Below are 23,116 nucleotides of genomic sequence, written 5' to 3' on the forward strand. Positions count from 1 at the left end.
AGATAGCTCACGTGTGTAAAAACCCGCTCTCAAAGACCCTACTGCCTGTTAACACTGTGTGCTGTTACAGACTAGCCAGCATAAAGAGCAGCATATATGCATCTTTAAGAGAACTTCCTGTTTTGCTACATGTGGTCATCACTTGATCAGTAGTTTGAACGATAAGCCATTCATTTCCTGCCACAGTATTTTGAAGAAACCTGGTGACATGCAATGGCCTTGGCATTTTTAAATGTCATTCAGTGACTCAGACTGCACATCATTTATTCTGTAGCATACCAGGTTTTCTACCTTGTGTGAAATTTAGTATATGTTATATCATTATATGACTCAGTATATGTCCTTTTCTGAGTCAGCAAAAAGAACATAGCTGTTCAGTGAGCTTGCTTCATTCTGAAACAAAACTCTGACACTGGCATTCTCACCTCTTCATTTTCTATCTTCAGCGTGGCCAGGCGAGACTGCAGCTGGTGGTGGCGCATCAAGAGTTCTGTCTGGACAGGCTGCTGTGCACTCACCTGACACACCTGGGATTAAGAGACAAAGGGAACTTCATCAGGAGGATTTCACAAAGAGAACAGCAAACACAACGAGATGCACACTGTATCTATGTACCTACAAAGCAAACCATTCTTATAGCCCTATTTTCTAGTGACCCACCTCATCCCCCATGTGTGGCTGATAGTCAAAGTGTGCAGGAGGACAGAAGATCTGGCTGTGCGTGTCCATAAACTTGAGCTTGTCTCCTCTGATGTCCATTGCATCTACTGCTCCCTCCAGCAAGTCCAGACCCTCATGGCGAGAAGTCTCCAGACTGTACTCTGCAGACAGGTAGGTTCTCAAGGTGCGTGCCAGGCTTGCATGGTAACCTAAGTCGCAACACTGGGGGCAGGAAGTAAAACATGTAGTAATTAAACATGAATAAAAGGCCTAGAACTTACAAAAGAAGCACTTGGACAAGAAGGCAGTTCAACGTTTACATGTTTGGCTCCAACAGTAATAACTTACATCTATCATGTCTGAGACATCATGGATGTAGTATTTGGCCACCAGGGCATTGGTAGCTGCCAGATTGAGGAGATAGTCGTTCCGGGCCTTTGTGCATTTCAGCTTGTTTTCAGAGTACTTTGCTTGTCTCTAGGGAGAAAGATGAAGAGAGTCCCATCAATGCAGGATGTAAAATGGATTCCTAATGTACTCAAAGCATGCATTGCTATAATCAGTCTGATTTAATTTATATAATCTGTCAATATATGTAATACTTTGCACCATATTGAGATGTGCTCCTTGTAGCTTTAACTACATTTTCAATGTAATTTGTGCAAATAGCAACTGGTGAAATTCAAGTAGTTCATTACAAATGCATTTGCACATGATTTGTACTTGAGTGTAGATACAATGCCTATAATGCACAACACATTATGTATAAACCAGTCAACTGAAGCAGACCTTCTCCTTCATTTTCTCCATCTTCTTGACAGAGCTCCGACGCTGTGGACGTTCATCATGCCCATACCGCAGAAGGCTGGAACTAATGTCGTTGGCCTTGCCAATGTGCTTCTCTTCCTGTTTCTCTGCATCCTTCAGCTTGCTCTCAGCACTGACACTCTCAGTGTGGTACATGTGGTATGTCTTCATCACCTGCAACAACACACATCTTATGTCATACTCTACTCAGTGCCAGAGGCATCACAGTCAAACCAGCAAGTACTTGTTTAAAATGGATGCGACTTTGAGGAGGAATAGAAGGTGTGTGCAGAATCACATGCTGAAATGTTACATTCATATCTATCACATGCAACTCCTGGTAATAATAAGTGTGATGTCAAACAAAACGCTTACTGGTAGTATCACTTAAAAATCTGCCTGGTTTTGTTCAGTTCAATTCAAAATACTTTTATATGTCCATCATATGCAAGCTGGTTAGCAAACACAAAAAACACACAAATCATTAAACAATAAGAAAATACAATATGGCACTTTAAATATTAAAAGTAAATGTAAAAATACACAAGAGTTAATGGCAGTGGCCAATCCATAGCTGGGCACATTTATACACAAAGTAAACTGACCATCTCTTTTACAACAGTCTTATGGCTACTGGAATAGAACCAAATGTTTACCTACAGGCAATTTAATGTAAAAGGCATTCATGATGGCATTAAAGCAGAGGACATGTTTGGGTCCCTTGATAATGTTACATGTCTTACTAGGATTTGTACAGTATTAAGCTGTGCAAAGGACCTCTGTGTTTTGCCAATCAATTTCAGAGCGGAGGTTAACAACACACTCTTTTGAAAGGGTTGTAAAGAAGAAAAATATTTGAAAAAGATAAAATGCTTTCAATAAAAGACATTATATAAAATGGTATTTTCCCCTCCATCTACTCCAAAGGAGTTTAATTTATGTAGGCATGTAATATAATTGTTAAATAAAATTAGCAAGTTATCAATTTTCAACACATAATCATGACATGGTTAACTAAAAGACTATAAATGTTTCACAGCCCTAAGAGTACATTACATATGAACTTGCATAACCCTAGTATATATTTATTTTTATTACACTTAGTAAACATTAGAGAGTGTAGTTTATTCATCCTGCTCATGGGAGCGTCACATTTTGAGTAACATTTCCTAACTGAGCTGCAAGTTTAGCGCCGGGCACATCTGTCTGATGCGTCTGCCTTTTTGTACCCGTTTTTCTTCACCACAGCATCGTAGTAGGTTAAAAAAAAAAAAAAGACCCCTGCAAGTGCTGTATGTACTACAACCAAAAGTTCATCACTGCTCCAAATACAATCCAAACTCCCACCGCTCAGTTCGCTTTGGAGGAATTCGAATTAACAGCGCAATAAACAACATCTGCTCCTCCATCACTCGCTCTCAGGTTCTGGTTCCCTAGCAACACTGACTGAAGCGGACGTGCAAAGGACAGTGAGATCGATCAGCAGGGGGGGAAGAAGGTTACAAAGTGACAGAGAGCAACCTTCCCTGCTACCCGCTAAACAAGAAACTGCTTGATTTCCACAAAACGCTAGCAGGCAAATCAATAGCAGAGACCAGCAGGCTGACAAAGATGAATCCATGCTTCATTTTACATTTAACTCATAACTAATAATATAAACAAATCATACAAGTTTCACATACTATAATTCTTTATGTTGGGTGTGAGAGGTGCAGAAGTATTTAATAATGCATGAATAAGAGGCAGGGAAAAAAATCAATATTAGTGAAACAGTAAAGTGCTGTATAACATTACATGTGAGAATATTTCTCATGTGGTTTAACTCATGTGGGGATTTCTGCTTCAAATCTATTTGTGAACATCCTTTTAAAATGAGCAAGAGTGGTCATCAGTAATCATTGAAATTGCACTACATCTAAACAGTTTCCTATATTAAATTTTGTCCTTACCTTATCTCTTTTAAAAGCTATTTACAGAATCCATTGTACAGTATTTTGCTAAATCCTGCAAAAAAAATCAGAGCAGCACCGGGCAGCTTTCTGTTTGCCTTTACATCCTGTTCTTCCGTAAAAGAAACCGTTTAAGGGAACTTTAAAGCATTATATAGAGATGACTTCATTGGGTGAAATGAAAGTTTGGGGTCATAATCAATTTTACATCACCATGATAAATGTGCTTTAAGAAAAAGAACTAACCCTGCCTTTTAATTATCTTTGATTGATCACTTACAGTATTTACCTCATAACATTCTAGAAGTAATGCAGATGATTGAGTGTGCAGCAAGTAGCCAAAGGTGGAGTTGCACACGTCAGGACAAAATGTAATAATAATTAATTAAGCAGAATGGAAGTGTATACAGAGTATCTTAAGATATTAATTTATGGTCCTGTTTATCTGGCAGGGAATTAAATTATATATAGTGTGAGCTAGTTAGAATAACAGTATGAAAACGAGTATCTACATGTGACTTGCCCTCACTTGTTTGGCGATGGAAAATTTATAAAATGAAATTTTACGACTTTCTATGCTCTGTCAAACTGCAGTTACAGTCAGTTTAAGGCCTGACATTTGGAATTGATGTAGGATATTTAAATTTCACAATTTTGCTTGCCTAAAGATCCTTGTGCTCTTACTTTAGTTACCCCTAGTCAGTTCTTTTAAATTAGTTCAGTTTTATATGATCTGAATCAGTGTGTTAACTTGCTGCATGATTTGAATCTTAACAGATTCTTTTTGCAGATTAGATGTCAAACAATAACGGAGCACTCTGGTGTGTCCCACATACAGCAGATGATATCGCTGCATCAGATAAGTTTCATCACCCAAATGAAGAGGCATCATTAGCACTGAACACATCTGTTTTCCATCTTTACCAACACACAGACCATTTAAGTGATGTGTTCAATGTCATGTGCGCACATCTGTTTTCACATGGGGTGTTCTGTATGTACAATACAATGTTTAACAATAGACAGAGTGATAATTGTTACCAATACACAAGCAGTGTGTGATTACTTGTAACATTAGCTGAATATTCGTGTGCTGCTGTGACCACAGTGCACCTCTGCAGCACAGACTGCTGAGTCTGCTTGAAGCACAGCCAGAAATGCTCTCCCTGTCAACTGGTGTAGAAATTCACAGCGGGAGGAAGAATGCTAATTTTTTCCTCTCATGACTTCAGGAGAAGGAAGAAATGTCAGATGCTGCACTGCTGATAAGGCATATCTGCTGTGTGCAGTGTCAGGCCAGCTACTTCACAGGTTACAGGTTCAGGTCTGAAAAAAGGACTGATGAGCCACAGGCAACTAACATAGGGGAAAGGTTGGTACAGACATAGAAAGGTTAGGCATGAAGGGGCAATGGTATATTTTTATCTCACCGTGTAGAGCTCATTGGTGACTTTCACTAACTCCTCATGCATCTGCACCCCAATGTCTTTACTCTGTAAGAGAAAAACAGGTGACCGTTTCATGGGCAATGAAGGCAGGTATTTAAACATCTAAGACAAACTGGTTAATTTAATAGAAGTGTCTTCCCACAAGTGAAAAACTTGCCTGTGTGCCAGTTATATTTTGTATTTGAGGGATGTCAGCAGGCATTGAAATGCTGTCATTACCCTGCACTAGAAAAGATCTAATACAATGCCCAAAGTGCACATGCAGACAAAAATAGAACAGTGCAGTAATGCAGAACATTTCCCAAGGACTTGTGTCACAGTTTCAGCTCAGTTACAGGGGCTGGGAGCCTATGATGACTTGGACATGTCCCATGACAGGGCTTTTAGCCCAAGAGGAGGAATGGGACCAATGGAGAGTGACTCTGGAAATCCTGTTTTGGAGATATGATGCGACGCTTAGCCCAATCAATCCTGTTGTTTTTGCCACCGCTCACGGATCGTTTGTCAAAACAGCAACCTTGCGTTTTGACATGTGACAAGAATTAAATTACAGCATATTCACTTTATTTAAACTCTGACTTAACAAATGCCAGAGTTGATTAATTCCCTTCCCTACATGTGCAATTCATTATCACTGCAGCTGAACCAGAATGCTACAGCATAACAGCATTATTGTTTTGGAAAACTTTGTCATAATTTGAGCTAACGTCTTGCAGAGGGAGAGTTTTTCTGCAGGCTGTTATTAGTCTTTTTCTCTGTCCTAGCCACAAGCGATCCCATTCTCATCAAGACTCCCATCGTGAGCCCCCTAGAGGGCATAAATTACTGTAGACCCCTGTCCCCGCCACTCAATACTGATCTAAGATCCTCAAGGCAGCCCCTTGAACCACAGGCCCTCTGCACTCTGCTACTCTCACACGTGCCATACATTAAGCATTTGCCTTATCAGATGTGGGAGCATAACCAAAAACAACAGTGTTACACAAAATCTATTCCATGATGCTAACATTGAATAAAAGAAACAAGTTAAATCTAATTCTCTCCACAAGTTACTGAATAACAAAATGAGTCCTAGTTAATGTGAGTTTAAGAGAAATTAAATGAGTAGGCATTTGGGCAACCAAGAGTGATGAGGTGTAAAGAGCGTCAAGAAAAGCTTAGTGATCTAAATAGGGAGCAAACTGAGCATGATATTGAGAATGACAATACACATGATGAATGGGGGAGGTTAAAAATAGAAAGCTTTACTAAAAACACTTGGTACTCTCACAATAGTCAGGGTCTACTGGAAGGCTAAAGTGGTGCAATTTAGTGAAACCCTCAGTGATGTGTGGGAATAGTCTGCTAGGAATCAACCTAATGGCCACTGAAACCAGGCTGTAAAGTTGCAGGGAGAACCTCGCATGCAAAAAAATCTATTGTAAATGAAATCCTGAGTTAACATCATTGGTCCCGACAAGAGACAATTACATAGCACTGTAAATTAGCCCTCAGGAGGGAAATGCTGTATGAATGTATAAATATACTGTATCTCCTGACACATTTAAACATATTTTTACATATTTTTGGTGGTGTGGCGTCAAGTTCCCAGCTGTGGGCGTCACTCATGCGATTTGAGCAGATAAGTTCTGTGACTGTGTGCGTTAGTAATGGTCACGGTTGCATGCCCTCATCCGTTTAATTCAGATTCTGACCTTTTTGAAAAGTCTGATGACATCCTCGCCCACGTGTGCCAGACGGACAATGACGTTGTTGTTGTAGATGTCGCTGAGAGTGGCGTGGTCTCTGCTCTCCCGCCTGGTCTGGTCCAAGACCAAATACCAGCAGTTCACAGTGGACAGGAGATTGTGGTCCTTCCTGAAACAGCCAAGGAAAGGCTTCACAATGATGAAAAGGGTGGTCCATTAACCAAGTTCTATAAAGCTTTCCTGACGTAATACAACTGCAGCATTCAGATCAGTCTATTGCCCTAATCACAAAAAAACTGAGTTGCTGCCTCCAACAAACTAAACACAAAGTCCTAAACAAACTAATTGTTGCAGTTAAACGGTTATTAAAATACTTGGCAATCAGGCTTTGAAAGGTTTCATTTCTGTGTACTTGAACATAAAACAGGGTGAAGACTCTTACATACGATCCATTGGTACCAGCGCTGGTGCTTTGCATATTAGAGATCAAGGGCTCACTGCACATGCGGTGAGGAATTAGCAAAAAAAGGACGCAGCTGTACACACACAGGCACACGCACACACGCAAGTGGAGGGAATGCTGACTGCATTTGCCTCCTTGCTTGAGGAAGCATGTGAGTTCAATTATCCTCACATAGCAGACTAGTCTTCATCTTTTGTCTTTAGAAAGCATTTGACTGTTTTTTTTTTACCTCCAACAACTGTGACTTCAATATAAACATCATACACAGAGCCTGCTTGAAAGCTGTGTGTAAAAACACCTTTTACAGTTGGCCGATTGCCGACCCCATGCTGGGATCCAATCCAAAACCAACCTTATTTCTCCTTCAATGGCTGGTGAGAGGAGAAGAGTTAAGTTATGATGGATGAAATTGAACATGCATGTGTTCGTTGATGCGGAAGAGGACATTCAAAAAGGTAGTCTGACACGCTGATAGCCATCTCTGCTGATTTGCACCCGCAGAACATTTGATAATATCACACCGGCAGTCTATACATATCACTTTGGAACGAGTAATCAACTTTTTTAGTTTGTCAAAGCTTCCACAATTATCTTCTTAATTGAGAACTTGATTTTTTTAAAAACATTTTTATACGTGTCTTGTGACTTGTAAATATAGTAATTTTTCACTAGAAAGCAATGCACACACTGCGAGAATACAGCACGGAGCTCCACCAGCATCAACATCCTGACCATAAACCTCAGGCAGCAAACTCACGAAAGGAAAGGTGTTCTTGAGATGAGATGAATGATAGGGTGATGCAACAATTATGATGTGGCCTATTGATTTTCATAAAGACTTGGCTAGCTGTTGCCTAAATCAATACCTCACTTGCTATAATAATAATAATAATAATAATAATAATCCTTATTTGTAGAGCACTTTTCAAAAACAAGTTACAAAGTGCTTTAACAAGTGTAAAGAATAATACAAAAAAACAAGATAAGAGCATGAAAACATTGAAAAGACTAAAATACAGATTAATATAAAATTAGTAAAATACAATAAAATAAAAGGGATAAAATAAAGTCAAATAAGATCGGGAAAGGCTCTCCTATAAAAGTATGTTTTAAGAAGGGACTTAAAAGAGTTCACTGACTCAGCCGACCTGATTTCCTCGGGCAGGCTGTTCCAGAGCCTCGGGGCCCTGACAGCAAACGCTCTGTCCCCTTTAGTTTTCAGTCGAGACTCTGGAACAGACAACAGACCTCTGCCCGAGGATCTCAAGGTACGTGCTGGTGTGTATGGGACTAAAAGGTCAGAAATATAACAAGGCGAGAGGCCATGAAGAGCTTTAAAAGTGATCAATAGAATTTTAAAGTCAATTCTAAAACATACTGGGAGCCAGTGTAGTGAAGCTAAAATAGGAGTAATGTGGTCATATTTCTTTGTTCTGGTTAAAAGCCTGGCAGCTGAGTTCTGGACAGTCTGGAGTCGATCAATAGATTTTTGGGTTAAACAGGTGAAAAGGCTGTTGCAATAATCCAGGCGTGATGAGATGAAGGCGTGTAAAATGGTCTCGGTGTCCTTAAAAGTTAACATAGATCGAATTTTTGCTATATTTCTAAGTTGATAAAAACATGATTGAACAAGCTTTGTGGTGTGCTGCTCGAAATTTAAATTACTATCAAACCAAACACCAAGGTTCTTTGCTACAGGCTTCTTATTACCCATCTGCCACACTGAAAGCTGCATTTTCAGAGTTCGGTCCAGCAAGATCAAGCTGCAAGCATGGTTACTTTTTGCAGAGCACTGCAGGTTTACCCCACGCCAACAAATAACACCCAAAAATGTTATTATCATTCAGGAAGAAAATATGACAATATAATATGGATTACACAGCGAAAGTAGGGTTGCAGAAGATGCAGTCATGGACAGACATGAGCAATGGATCCTAAAATGAGTAAGAATTCACAGATTTCTGCTTTCAAATAATACTTCACTTCTGAATTTAAGGAACTTTTTTTTTTTTTTTGCACGTTTCTATCCGACTTCTTTCACTTGAGTAAGTAATTAGACATTCTTCATTGTTATTTTCAGGTGTGGAGAACCTCAAGTTTATATTCTGGGTTAATTATTCTGTATCTGCTGTTCAAATAACGAATATTCATTGCAGAATACGCTAACATAACATCATATACCACTGACAATATGACTCCTCTTAAAAGTAGATGATTTGGTATCAAATGATGCCCATAGAACAATGTCTAATAAATTATTCTAAATTATTTGTTGGACTCTGCAAATCATCTGATGAAAAACTGATCCACAGTAGTAGAAATGCAGCAGTTATTTTTGACTCTAATCTCTGTTTTGAAACTCACGTTGAAAGAGTATTCCCAACTTGTTTTCTGTCAACTGCTTCAAAACTTTGATCATGTTTATCCTTGGAGAGATTTATACATGCTTTCATTTTTCTTTTTGAAGCGAATTCTGTCTAGGTGAAGCTCACTCTATTCTCTTCAGCTAATGCTAGCTGTTTCATAAGTTGAAACCACACTTAGTCCGTCCAGATATGAACTAGTAATTTTTACATTTATGTAATCTGTCTTTGTTGCAAATCTGAATGCCTTGTCATGTGGATTCTCATGCTTAGTGTAGACTGTAGTTTCGTTTAAGACTCTATTCTTCTGTCTCGATGAATGACGTTGAAATAGACACATTAACTTTGTACAACGGAGGAGCAATCTGAAAAGTTCTGTGTCCACAGTGAGTTGAAAGAGCTGCACTCGTAATGCTAAAGGTAATCCAGAATGCCGGGCATCAGCATCTTCTTTTTGCTTTTTCTTTCATCCTTTAACACTTTGATAAAAAAACATGAACACGCCATCCCTATAGGTCTTCCTTTCAAGTATAGAGCAGGTGTTTGATCCTGTACACAGGATGCCTGGAACCTGACCGTAAATCTTTGGCTGTTGGCTGCTCTTGAATAAGGATGAGACTGTAGTATTCAGGACGCAAAGGAGTTGATGCAGAACAGTTCATGGAAGATGACAGAATGTTTTCTACCCGACAGCCCACAAAAGTACAACAATACCTGTTCCACGACAAGGTCTCTGCATCATAAAGTAGACTGCACCAGCCAGCTTTTCTACAGTGAAACACATACTGCATCTATTAGCTATTGTAAAACACGCTGGATATAAATTGTCTTTTCGAAAAGCTTTGTAGTTGCATGTTCTCTTATAATAACATTTTCACTGCAGCCGATCTGTTACAGAAGATTTTATAAATGTTCCTTGACACTCGCCTGCCAGTCCCTTTATTAGATCTGACACCAGAAATGAAAATCCGAAAGGGATCACAGATAAGACAGAAGGGTGCTGCTCATTGGTTTGGGTGTGTAAAAAAAATAATAATAAAAGGAAAATTAAAAGGGAGAGAGAGAGAGCCAGCTCAGAAACTCCAGATGAGAAGACCGTGTAGGATTATTAATGTTAGAGACTAAGTCAACCCATTGTAGTCTGGGAGTATGAATCTAGCCTTTGACAGAGAGAGAGAATGATGACCATTTAATGTGACGGGGGAGAATCTAGGACAGCAGGGTGTACAGAGAAGTCATGCAATGTGAGTCTCTTGCAGGGGTCTCCCTTTGAGGGAATGCTCCATTTATCAATTTCCCAGTGATGGGAGATCTCCACCATGATTACTCTTTATGTCCAATTGACCGGAGAGACTGAAAGAGAGACGGAAAGACCTCTGACTGACACAGCCAGGTCACATGTGTGCATCTGCCGATGTATCAATTATACTATCCATACTGAAGTGCTTTATAAGGCAAGTTTGATTTCCTGCCAATTAAACACAGTGGGTATTAGAAAAGTGTAGATTTTAATTTAAGAAATTAAACTTAACTCAACATCCTCTTATCAGGAGCTTCCAAAACTTCTGGCAGCCTTAATTGGTCTATTTCCAATGTGAAGAGCAAACTTTTACGCCTAAGATTTTAATTGGACATACTCCAGTTTATTCATATTATCTCAGATCATTCATCTCCTCTTATTTCTGGCCACTGATTCAAATAAACCACATGGACACGGGCAGCATATATAGTCAGAAAATTATCTAAAAGTCACAGCGAGCTGCAGGCTGGTCACAGCATCTGAGCAGCAATTCCTTCACATGCTGCAGGGTATGTTTGTTTCATGACCACAGATCTCCCTTACACAAACATTTACAACAATTTAAGTTGATGTGAGTGAAAAAAGCCCATTTTGTTTCTTTCTTCAGACCTCTAACTGAAGCTTTAATTTATTTTTAGTGTCCACTGAAAAAATATGAGTATTTGGGTAGCAGCCTAGCGTGAAGTTGTTGAATGGAAAGAAATGACAGCCACACAGAAAAGCCGGGGCGGTGTTGGGGGGGATGGATAAAGAGTCTGACCTAGTTGGGAGAAGCACAGCAGCCTGAGGCCACAAGTTTCCTTGGCCCTGGTGTCATTTCAGGTCATTTCGTCTGCTTTTATCCCTCCTCTCCTTTTTGTTGCTTATCCCCTCTCTCTGTGCCGTGCCAGTGATCAGTATGAAATATGTAACAGTTATTTATCAGTCAAACAAATTCGATACAGACATTCCAGTACTTAGCAGACAGACAGCGGTCAGACTCACTTGAAGTGCTGGTGCTCTCTGGAGGTGCGGATCTTGGCAGAGTAGCGCTCGGCCAGTTTGTCCAGGCCTCTGGAGTACTCGAGCTGGAGCTCTGCCTTTCGACGGAAGAACTCCTGCAGGTCCTGCAGCAGCTGCAGCCGGGACTCGGACTGCTGTTCCAGACATCGGAACTGCTCCACCAGCTGGTTACGGATCTCTGCATATCAAAAAGGTAGACCACCTTCAGAATAAAGAGCCTCTCTGAAGGAGTGGGCTTATATATTGGCCAGGCCTCACTTCTGCCTGCCAAACATTGTTGCAGGTCAGCATTTAACCCACAATCCTTTAGCAGTGGACTGAATGCAGATATAATGTAGTAAATAAATACACACGTGAGGATACAGTCAAGCACAAGCACAAATAAAATAACAAAGTCATCATAATTGGATAAAACTGGATGTCAACATGTATTTGTCTGCTGTGTGTGTGTGTGTGTGTGTGTGTGTGTCTAAATGCTGGGGTAGCACACGTGCATATGAGATGCATGTCTGATGATTGCAGCAGACAGCACGGAAAATATAAAATAGGTCAGCTTCTCAAAATGCATTGTGCTGAGCGAGCCTTCAGAGAAGTTTTTTCTTGAAAAAACAAATTGCAGGCATTCTTTCGATTACAAGATGCCTGTGGTTTTCTGCTTATGAGGTTTGGAAGCTCACTGCTCCTATTCATAGTCTGAGAATGAGGGAAAATTTTGTTTTGGTCTAAATTTTGAAAAAAATCAGTTAGTATAGTATTTACAAATACTTTGAAAATGTAATGCTTTACATTGTAACAATGCATTGTAATGCAAATTGACAATATATCACTTTGGGAAAATACAGTAGTCCACATTTGTAGGACACTTGGCATGCTATATGTTCAGGCATTGTTGTCCACGTGTTCAAGTTAGGTTAAGTTAACGATGATTTACCTTTATGCTGTGCTGAATATTACACTGCTGTAGCTTGTGTGTTAAGAGTATAATTCATCTAGGTTTTTCAAAACGACCAGGAATACACATCTACAGACTCCCCGCTGGGCAGCTTGTATTGGTAGTTTTCTGTTCCTATTCCTTAACACCTCTGGAATTTCAGGTGATAAAAACATCCACTGGAGTAATAACATTGCTTTTATGGTCTTACATCAACACTGAAAAGGAATACAAATAACATTTTATTTCATCCATATACTGTTTACTACAAGGCTGTCATAAATCATGTGGCTAAGTGGCAGCTGAATGTGTGGCTGCAGGCAAACCGTAAAGCATATCCGAGCCTATAGGGCTGAGTGATATGGTTGACCATTATCTGGTTTGATATTGAAAGATATTTTCCAAAATATCTAGTGTGTGTGTGTGTGTGTGTGTGTGTGTGTGTGTGTGTGAAATAATCAAACTGAAAGCAATAAATGCATGGTTATTCACTAAAAAGGTCAAACTTTTCATTTGTATTAAACAAAAACTTCAATAAATCATTGTGTTGGTTTTTAAATCACAGACAGCTCAAAATCTGAACAACTGAGATTTATAAACACCATAAGACAATATCTTCACAACAGCTGAAAGTCAAATTAAATGACTGCCTAGCCTTTCAAGAACCCCAACACTGTGACAGATCTCACAGAGAGGAAGTTAGTGCAGATGCACCATGCTAAACTGACCTACTGGTTCGCCCACATCTGTAGATTACACACACACACACACACACACACACACACACACGGAATAAACAAAGCTTCTCTCTCTTCAAGACAATAAGAAACAGTTGCTCAACATTGAGATGGCTGAAGATTCCATTATGACAGACTGTTTCAACCATGCACATGATTGCTGTGCATTGAGATTTATCAATGGAAAAGATGGCCCAGCGGAAGAAAAGCCCCTTTGTTCACTTGTAAATGCTGTTTCTGTATCTAGAATAAAGGATTTCAAAAATGCCACCCCCATCGTCTGTGAGTGTGTGAGTGAAAATGTGAATGAAAGAGCATGGACGTGAAAGTAAATATGTAGTCCCATGCAGTTTGGAAACGTACCCCTCATGGTACCCATAGTTGCCCAGTTGCCTGGTTACATGCCTCTGGGGGCATCTCAATGAGAGCAGGCCAGTTCCCTGTTCTGACAGCCGCAGCAGTCAGTCTGTTTAGCATAATGGCCAAGGACAAGGGCAACTTTCTCTGCTTTGAAATACTCAATAAACAGCCTGTGCTGATGAACGAGGCAGCAATCAAGTTCAAAATAGAAAGAAATGTCACTGTGATGTACTCCTATGCTAAAATAGATCACTGAGTAACACAATTTGTTGGCCTGTGTGACTTTAATCATTTTCAATTATAGGGTGACCGTGTAAAAGAAGGAGCAGACAATTTACTGAGCAAACCTAAATAGATTTAACTGGCTAATTTTATGAGTGAGACATCAAATACACAAATGATATTTGCATTCACTCTCCTGTGAGCATGTTATTTTTAGAACGTAAACTGTAGGGACGGTGCAATGCTGCACTACATTCGATGAATGATTCAAGCCATTGCAGAGAATGCCTAATTACGAGGAAGCTGAGTTCAAGTGAATAATATACCAAGAAGTAAGTCTCAGAAGCTAAATGCAGTCTCATCTCTCTCTTTTTGTTAATGACACAATAGAACAGGTGTTCTTTAGTGAAATACAGTCATATGCTAAACCAGGTTTGTGGAAATTTCACTAATAGGACTCGACCCATTTGTAATGTTTATTTTTGTTCCAACCCATATGGTTAACATCCTGGTGTGTTCTGGTGAGGCAGTGTGAGCATAAATGAATTGCTTCCAGAGACTTGAGGGCGAAATTAAAGCAGAGTAATATTAAGAAAAGAACACCTACTTAAGTCACCGATCTGGTTGTGATTGAGCAGTGGGATGTTGATGCACAACACAGTATGATACAGATCATGTTTGCATAGAACCAAAAATCACACCACCCAAATACAGAATTGTTTAGTCATGTGTGAGTTCTGTCTGAAGGTTTTTGCCATAGAAAGTACCTGCCCGAGCTCAGTTGTTATGAAGCCTTTCACGCTCTCTTTTACCTTGAAATTCAAACACAGTATTATGTAGTGGCTACATGTCTGGATCTCAAACACATCATGTAATGAAATTGGGGGAAACTATTGGTCACTGCTGCCTTGCAGGGTTGCCAGTTAGGCTCCTGTACCGCTGCAACAGAGAGCACCAAAAATCACGTAGTGAGGAGTCCTTGTCACCACGGTGGCCTGCTCAAATTAGCCAAGCACTGCTATTGCAATGGCCAGTAGCAGTCTCCGGGGCTGTGTCTGCAGTTAGCCATGCGTGGCTAGTCACATGTGGCTTAACCCAGACTGACACATTGACATAATTTGGTACAAATCAAGGCTGTGTTCTGTGAACACTTGTCTTCTGAATGCAGTAATGGCTATGGTATGCATTTACAGTCATTTTGCTTGAGTTCACCTCTCTCTCTCTTTGTGCAACCACCACAACAGATCTAGATTGCAGTGGCCAGAAGTCCAAGCAGTTTTCACTTTAAACCTGATATGTGTGGGTATGTATCTGTCAACACAACAACAGACAGTGTTTCATACCTGTTATCATGACACTGGAAACAAAGATATTGTTTCACTATCCTAACACAGCCCTGGCATTTCAAGACAGTATTAGTCTAAGCATTCTGTCTTTGTTATGTATACAAAACAGAGGGGTGTGTCTACATGCTGCTCACGGTATGCAGTGACAATGGTGGCACTATTAGTGCCTATAGTGAGATACTACTTTGTAACAGTCAGATTGTCACCAAACCAGTATAAACTGTTTAAACCTCTACAAGAAACCTATTATAAATGTTATATTACATGTCTTTTCTATTTAAATGTTTTACAGACCGAAATCTATGTAAAGTCAATGTTGCGCAAATTCCAATTTGCCACACATTCACTTAGCAACAGCAAACCTTACAATAAATGGTTTACAATATAGCCTGTTAGAGCAATGTGTGCATAAGACTAAAATGGCTAGGCTCCAAACAGATCAAATGGCATTAAAAGATAATATGGCCTACAGCTAGAAGTATAGTATGATGCATGATGAAGGGTATATCCTCATTTCCTCATGTTCTGCTATCAGGATCAGCAGGAAGCTTACAGATACCTCAGGCTGGTCAACTACACTCTTTAGAAGGAAAACTGTAAGTTTAATTCAAACACTGCAACACTGCTGAAGACAAATTATGTTTTCATCACAAACAAAAGAAATATAATTTTAGCTGCTGATTGTTAGTAAATGATGACTTTATGTTATGATAAAAAGCTGTATCTCCTGTTCATGAGTGATTTTTCAGTCATCAAAGACTCAGGTATGGCATGTGACAATAGCCACACATACAGGCCCAGACCTGTATAGCTTCGAGCGCAAAATACACACACTAGCATACCAACAATCATTGTTCAAATGTGACTTAGACTCCACTGTTTGCTGAAAAGTGGCATGTTGAAAAATACCGCAAAGTGCATTAGGTTTGTGCCTGATTAAACTGCTGTGTAGTCAGCAACTCAGCATTATTGGAGGCCGGTGTCAGTGTCAGAGTAAAGCCCCCACAGCTCCAAACTGATCTAAGCCCAGTTTGCAAATGAGCTTAAGATGTCAGCTTAAAAGCTTTTCCTGAAAGTGAGACGGGGGACGGAACTGTGATGACTCTCTCACAGCCACAAAGATGGTGAGGAGACCAGAGAGAGTGAGAGTGTGAAACAGAGAGGGGAGTGAAGGAGTCAAACAAATAGACAGACAGATAAAGAAAGTGACAGAGAGAAAGTAAACCACACTTCTGCAAAATGCTTATCACTCTCTTCATTTCAAACACATGCTGACAAGCTTTGGTCATTTAAAAAAAAAACTGAGGTCTAAATTAAGTCTGTGAAAGGAAATTTCGACTTTGGTAAAACATTTACATAGACAACCCAATGACTTCACCAATATTGCCTTCAGTAGCATCGGCCAAACTTGAGGCTTCAAAACGGCAGTCCAGAAACCAATGGGTGAATGCACCTGATGACTACATCCACTTCTTTCATACAGTCTATGCCGAGATTAGAAGATTGATACCACTCCTGTATGTTCAATATGAAGTCACAAGCAGCAGGCAGTTAGCTTAGCTTAGCAGAAACATTAACAGAAGGAAACAGCTAGCTTGGCTCTGCCCAAAGTCAACAACAGTGGCCTACCAGTGCCTTGAAAATCACATATTAAAATAGGTTATATATGTCTTGTTTGGCAAGTCTGTACAAAAAAGTGGAAAAACAACAAGTTGTGGTTTTACAGGAGGTTATGTGTGGGACTATTTCTTGGCTGTATAGAGTGACCTCCTGAAGTCAAGAAAAAATGGAACGTTTTCCCTTTCTTTCAGCTAACTGCAGCTTCATATAGCTAACAGATATTTGAGAGGAGGTAATCTTTTTCTCTTTTTTTCCCCTTTTAGATGTAAAGTATGTTGAAATTACCTTAAGCGTGAATTGTGCCATATAGATAAATGTTCAGTGTCGGCAAGGATACCAGTAGCCTAACTGAAGTAGTAGCCTATATGAAAAGCAGAGTTATCAATATGGTAACTTATCCTAGAAGAAAGCCTATGCTCTGTGTCCTTGTGAATAAAACCTGACACATAACACCAAGTAGAACCACAAGGTGATGCACAGAAGAGTCAGAGTTCAGTATGCTTTAAGTTGTCCTTAAGAGGGTGAGAAGACAACCCACTTATATAGATCCTGTCTGTTCCAATACAGTGCCTTCCTGACTCTCTTCTCACTCTCTCTGTGGTTTATCCAGTCACATATTTAGCAGCAGACAGTAAAATCCTTTCATGCTTCATAATTCATACAGACAGCATACATTATTTATGGACTTTCTTAACTGTTTGCTGTGTGATCTTCTCAAGCATTTCCTCTCCCTCCTGATAATACATTTTGTCCTGGAGTGTCAGGAAAATACCAATTGCTCACCATATTGTATTAAAAAAAAACGATTATCACAAAATCATTTCATGTAAATTCTAATATTTTTATTAATGTATTATTTTTTTCTAAAGAAGTTGTAAATACTCAGATCTCTCCAAGTGTCTTGTATGAGTTAAGGCGTTGCATTACCTCCAGTCTAATGGAAAGATTGTCCAAGGTTAATTGGTACATTCCCTTGCTGGGTGTGCAGCATAAGGACTTACTCACAGAAATGCCTGCCATACGTTGAAACAAACACTCAAGCTCCAGCAGCTTACATGGCCACACATGCAGGGCCAGGTATGTTGCAGTGCCCAGAGAAACCGGCTCAGCCAAGTTCCATCCTAATTATTGAATCACTATCCAAGTAATAGCCTTACCCCAAAATGGTCAGAGTTAAAATGACATCACTGTGAGACCTTTTCCAAAAAGAGATATGTTAAAAATAAATTATTGCCATCTGTTACTACACAATATGTCCCACCCCTCAGCACTGCATACTGAAAGCCCTAACCTTGTGGTTAAGTTACGCAATAGTGCCTTCACACACAGAGTAACAAAACGATCAGGCCTGCATGTTACCAACCTTTCACTTGGGTCTCATATTCGGCAATAATCTCTTTGTCCTTCTTGACTTTCGCATGCGATGACATTTTGGGCAGAACGGATTGTGCAATCCTCGGGCAGGAATCAGCGTATCGGTTGCCACAATGCAGCGTTTGCGCGTCTGCAGTCCTCTCCAAGATAGTTAAGCAACAATCAGATGCGAATCATCGCCCGCTTGACACAACTTCGGAGATTAAACGCACTGGAAGCTCCGCGGGGCTGCTGCGCTGCGTTCAAGACGACGTCGACCTAAACGTGCATACTGATCTCTGTCCCTGACCACTCCTCTTCACCAGTGCTCGTCAGTGAATCGGGAAACAATTCACTGCTGATGTACATTTCATAAAGCCTGGAGTGCAGCTCTGAAAGGAACAGCTATGGCAACCTCAGCGATGACAACGCAGAGCCCCTTCTGCACAACACTATGCACTCTGCCCTCTCTCTCTCTTTCTCTCTCTCTGTCTCTCTGCAAGTTCAAGGCTGCTGCAGAAAAGGCTGAATGGATGTGAAAGTCAATGTGAGACTCCTCCCCCAGCCCCCTCCCACCTTCACCACTTCTCAGTGAAAAGAGTGAACTGATATGCAGATCTTTTCCAACAACACATAGGTTGTAGTCCACAGCTGAAATTGATTGTTTGGACACCAACAGTAACACATACTGAAGCTGAGCAGAAGGATATAGTTGTCCAACAAGTTCAGCCAATTTTTTCTTTAAATTCAAATGTTGGCTTCTGTTATAACATAGGCCTACCTGTTCATCCTCATCCCCAACAGTTGTGTGACACAGAAAATAGGATCGCTAGAAAATGGATGAAATACTGGCATCTTCATATTATTATGCAAATAAAAATACAGGCATTATAGTGTTTTAGGAAGAAATTTTTACTGATTTGTTGTTGGAAACATCATCTCGTGAAATCTGTATGACCACAACTCAAAAGTAGGAAAATGTGTAATTATGAAAAAAGATAAGATCTTTGTCTCATAATTAAAGTATTATTTATTTGGACCTGTAGGCACTTGAAAAGAGCAGTATAGATTCAAAATGTGTTACAAGTGACCACACAGTGCCAGACTAATACAACTTGGGCTGTACCCCATGATTATGGCCATTGTTATTAATCTGAAGGTAATGAGTTTTATATTACTCATAAAATCACCTAATAATCAAGATTATACAGGAAACTAAAATGTTAGGAAATATACCCTAAAACAACAATTTGGTTTTTAAAAGCAAAAATGAACATTTTATTGTTGACCCTGCCCTTCTTGGGTGTGAATGAGACAACTAACTTTCATCACAGAAACAGAAACTTATTCCTGAGTGGGAGAAACTGATGTCTTACAAATGACCTGTGTTGCCACTGAAACCATTATTCACTGCACAGTTGCAACATTTTGATAAATATGACGAAGCGTGTCCCCAGAGGAAGTCAGCATGGCTCAATGTGTCACACTGCCCTGCTCTTTCCCTCTCAGGGCTCGGCACAGTCTTCTGACAAATACTGTCAAATAACTTCCTGTGACTTTTCAAGTGCAGTAGTGTGCTATACATATTTCTTTGATCTTACAGCTACTCAAACTGTGGTTTTGTTCCAAAGCAATGTATAGGATAGGGATTATTGAGCACTTTCTATTTGAGCCTATCTGTGTTAAGAGTGCATTTTGAACTGTGTCAAGACATCCCGGTCTGCTGTTGCACTCAATTCGCAGGAAATCTGTGGGCTACTGTCAGTCTGTGACAACTGTTCCCGCTGGGAGAGAGCCCAGGACAGGTTTGCAGGGGAATCGTTCAGTTCTCACCAATCTCGACTTCCACTTCTAATTTCCTGAGCAAATGTTACTCATCAATCCCTGGCCTCAGAGTGAGCCTGATAAAAGTTGGGGTGGGTTTGAAAATAATGTGAAAAAGCTGTGTCTAACTGGGCCATGGAAACTTTAACACCATCCACTTATAGGCCTTTATGGGAGGAATGATCATCACATGATCCACGTAGTAAAGATCAGGAGGCTAATAAAGATCCTTTGTAAATGTAAGAATTACAGCAGTCTTTATGGTGGCGTTATTCAAGATTATGCCTACTGTTCACTATGTCGTGTTATAATTTAAGCATAAACAGCTTTACACCAATTTACTTGTTTATTAGGCTATTTAGTCATTAACCAAAATAGTATAAATTTTTATAATAATAAAAGTTTAGACTGACTGCTAATGTTTTATATAACCTCATTTACACTGTAGCATTATTATACTGAATAGAATCAGATTATAAATCTGTCCTTAATGAACTGATAAATCAAGTGTATATTTCAGAGTTTAAAAAATATATAAATACAATATTATTTTTGTTGATGGAGATGGAGATTATGTGGTAGCGATCCAGGTTAAACTGTTGAGCACTTAACTGCTTTTATTTTCTAATCATCCAACAGTAATGAATTTGACACTCTGGGAGTTATGTCCATTGAGAAAGTGATTAGTAGCGATATGCTGTTGGTCTTAAACGAACATGTGTATATGTTATGGTTCAAAACACCAGACATTAAAAAGTAAATGTTTTGAGACAAACAGTTGCGTGTACCCCATTTTCCTGTGTGTGACATTATATGTGATGTTTATTTATACGATAGACTGTTTGTTTAAAGTAATTTGGTTTCCAGGGCACCACACCCACCTTTTATGAAACAAGCAGTTTAGGGTAATTAACATAATAACACTATTCGGCCCCAATTGGCTAGCAGTATAGCTGGTCCTGTCCCTTCCCTTGGGAGATGTCTAAAGACATAAGCCTGATTCATATACATGAATATGATATATATATACATATATATATACATATACATGTATATATGTATATATATACACATACATACATATATATACATATATACACACATATATATATCACTTTTTGTAACATCACACTTAAGGACCATTTTTGGAAATCCATTTATCACATAGACAAAATCCACACGACATGGGTATAGAGTATGACTCTTTACTTAATACTGTAGCGTATAGTTTCATTCTGCTACAGGTAAATTATGAACTGCATTATACTATTCATTCAAATTTTCTTGACAAACTTTGATGGTACGTGTAAGGTGCTCCAGTTATTTTACTGTTTTATAGTGTCAGTTCTAATGCAATTTTGACATTGGAAACAATAAAAAAAATGCATTGATATAAAGACTGTTACTGATTACTGTTGTCAATATCTGCATTTCCAGATGAGATGTGCCTAGTTCATGGTAAAATGCTGTGATAAACTGTCTTCAAAGCCATGCAAACACACACTTCTGTTCCTTACTTCTGTTTGAATTAAAAGTAACTGAAGTAGTGGCCTATCACATGTTTGGATATCTGATAGTATGGTAATTATAATATTGGTCTTATCGGTTCTGTCAAAAACATGATAACATTATGAAATCAAATTAACTGCCTACCTGTACAGCACACTGATTTCAGACAGCATTAAAGCTTTTTCTGCTAATGCAGTGTTGAAAGTTTGGCTGACGAAAAATTTTATTGCCAGCCACTACTAGCCTTGTGGTAAATGTCATGACACCACATGGTGTGCATTCATGAGAGGCTTAAATGTTGTTATATATGTACATTTAAAATTACTAACAAATAACTTTTCAACATATGATTTTGTGGTAACAGGGTTGACACAATGAGCTTGTCCCCCTCCGTGAGACATTAGGAACTCAAATAAAAATCCGTAAAAGGAGGTGACAATTACTTGTCTTTTATAATAAACTTCATAAAAAGGCAAGTGATGTCACTTCCTGGAAATTATGCAACTTCTGGAACAGTCCATTAGCTTTGAAGGGGTGTTTTCATTAAAAGTAACGATTTTGAGACCTGACGAAATTGTTGTTTTTTGCAATATTTTACACATATTAAGAATAAAATCCATTCATGAATAATGAAACAACATTTGAGGTGTTATATAGGTTTAAGTTTTTGTATGATAGTTGACTTTTTTGGCCTCAATAGCTAGTAGAAGTAGAAAAATAATATTGTGGGTTGAGGCCATTTTCAAAATTTCTGTAAGATGCTTTGCACAAAAATGTGATTAAAATCCTTTAAAAACAAAAGATCTTACATTATGAGACATATTATGGAAACTAAATTATAAAATATTTTATTTGTTTTATGGTTTATTAAGATTTAGAGAGCTTTCTTTTCCAGAGGGACACAAAATGGCAGGTTTTCATATAATGACCTATATACAGTCTATGATAATGACCCATATATATAATTTTGAAGCTTTCAGTTTATTTTGTGTGTGAATTTTGTGTTGCCATGGCATCTGAAAATAGCAAGGCCATTATCTTCCACAAGCTTGAAGCACCTCTGACCTCTCATTTGCACTTTGTCTTTATTGCATTTTACACATTTTGTCAATTGTCTTTATAGAATTGTGTTGTCCAGTATTTTGTTGAATATAAATTAGTGTTATTGTAAAACACGGCATTCAGCTCGGACAAGCTAGGTTTTACGTGTTTACAATGTTAGTGACAGGAATGTTGCATGATCCAATTTGTGCACACTGCAGTAAATGTTTGCTGTAGGAACTGAAGTTTCCGGTTGTTGTTGCTAGATTTTTTATATACAGTCTATGATTTTAACACTAGCTGCAAGCTAGCGGTTAGGTATGTTGAAAACCCCTGAAAATACCAATTTAATGCCAACGAAGCAATATCGGAAAGTCTTCGTTTTCACTTAATTTGTCAACGGTCGATGACACTCTCATTTACAAACAAAACAAGGTCCACGTGTGTCTAATAAGTGAACTTTATGGTTTTGCATTTTAAACAAAATACTGCC

At 39.0% G+C, this 23,116-nt stretch overlaps 1 protein-coding gene across 4 annotated transcripts in view; it reads right to left on the reverse strand.

Moving 5' to 3' along the window:
• Positions 1 to 18,753, reverse strand: part of LOC119885946 (SLIT-ROBO Rho GTPase-activating protein 3-like) — a 34,521-nt gene extending 15,768 nt beyond the window's left edge. Inside the window, exons 1-8 of one of the 4 annotated variants that reach the window (XR_005441406.1) lie at positions 18,260 to 18,752; positions 11,663 to 11,858; positions 6,559 to 6,721; positions 4,847 to 4,909; positions 1,450 to 1,641; positions 1,009 to 1,137; positions 661 to 882; positions 426 to 527 (exon numbers count right to left, since the gene is read on the reverse strand). Coding sequence is in view for 2 of the 4 variants with exons in the window: in XM_038696324.1 (XP_038552252.1) it covers positions 426 to 527; positions 661 to 882; positions 1,009 to 1,137; positions 1,450 to 1,641; positions 4,847 to 4,909; positions 6,559 to 6,721; positions 11,663 to 11,858; positions 18,260 to 18,326 (1,134 nt within the window). In the remaining 2 variants the exon portion in view is untranslated. Of the gene's footprint in view, positions 1 to 425; positions 528 to 660; positions 883 to 1,008; positions 1,138 to 1,449; positions 1,642 to 4,846; positions 4,910 to 6,558; positions 6,722 to 11,662; positions 11,859 to 18,259 lie in introns of all 4 variants that reach the window. The other 3 variants (XR_005441405.1, XM_038696324.1, XM_038696325.1) reach the window with 3 other exon arrangements.
• Between the last annotated feature and the right edge of the window lie 4,363 nt (positions 18,754 to 23,116).

The sequence above is a fragment of the Micropterus salmoides genome, unplaced genomic scaffold, assembly GCF_014851395.1.
Source record: "Micropterus salmoides isolate LMB-PRFRI ecotype aquatic unplaced genomic scaffold, ASM1485139v1 Ms_hic_scaffold_4, whole genome shotgun sequence".
Lineage (NCBI taxonomy): Eukaryota > Metazoa > Chordata > Actinopteri > Centrarchiformes > Centrarchidae > Micropterus > Micropterus salmoides.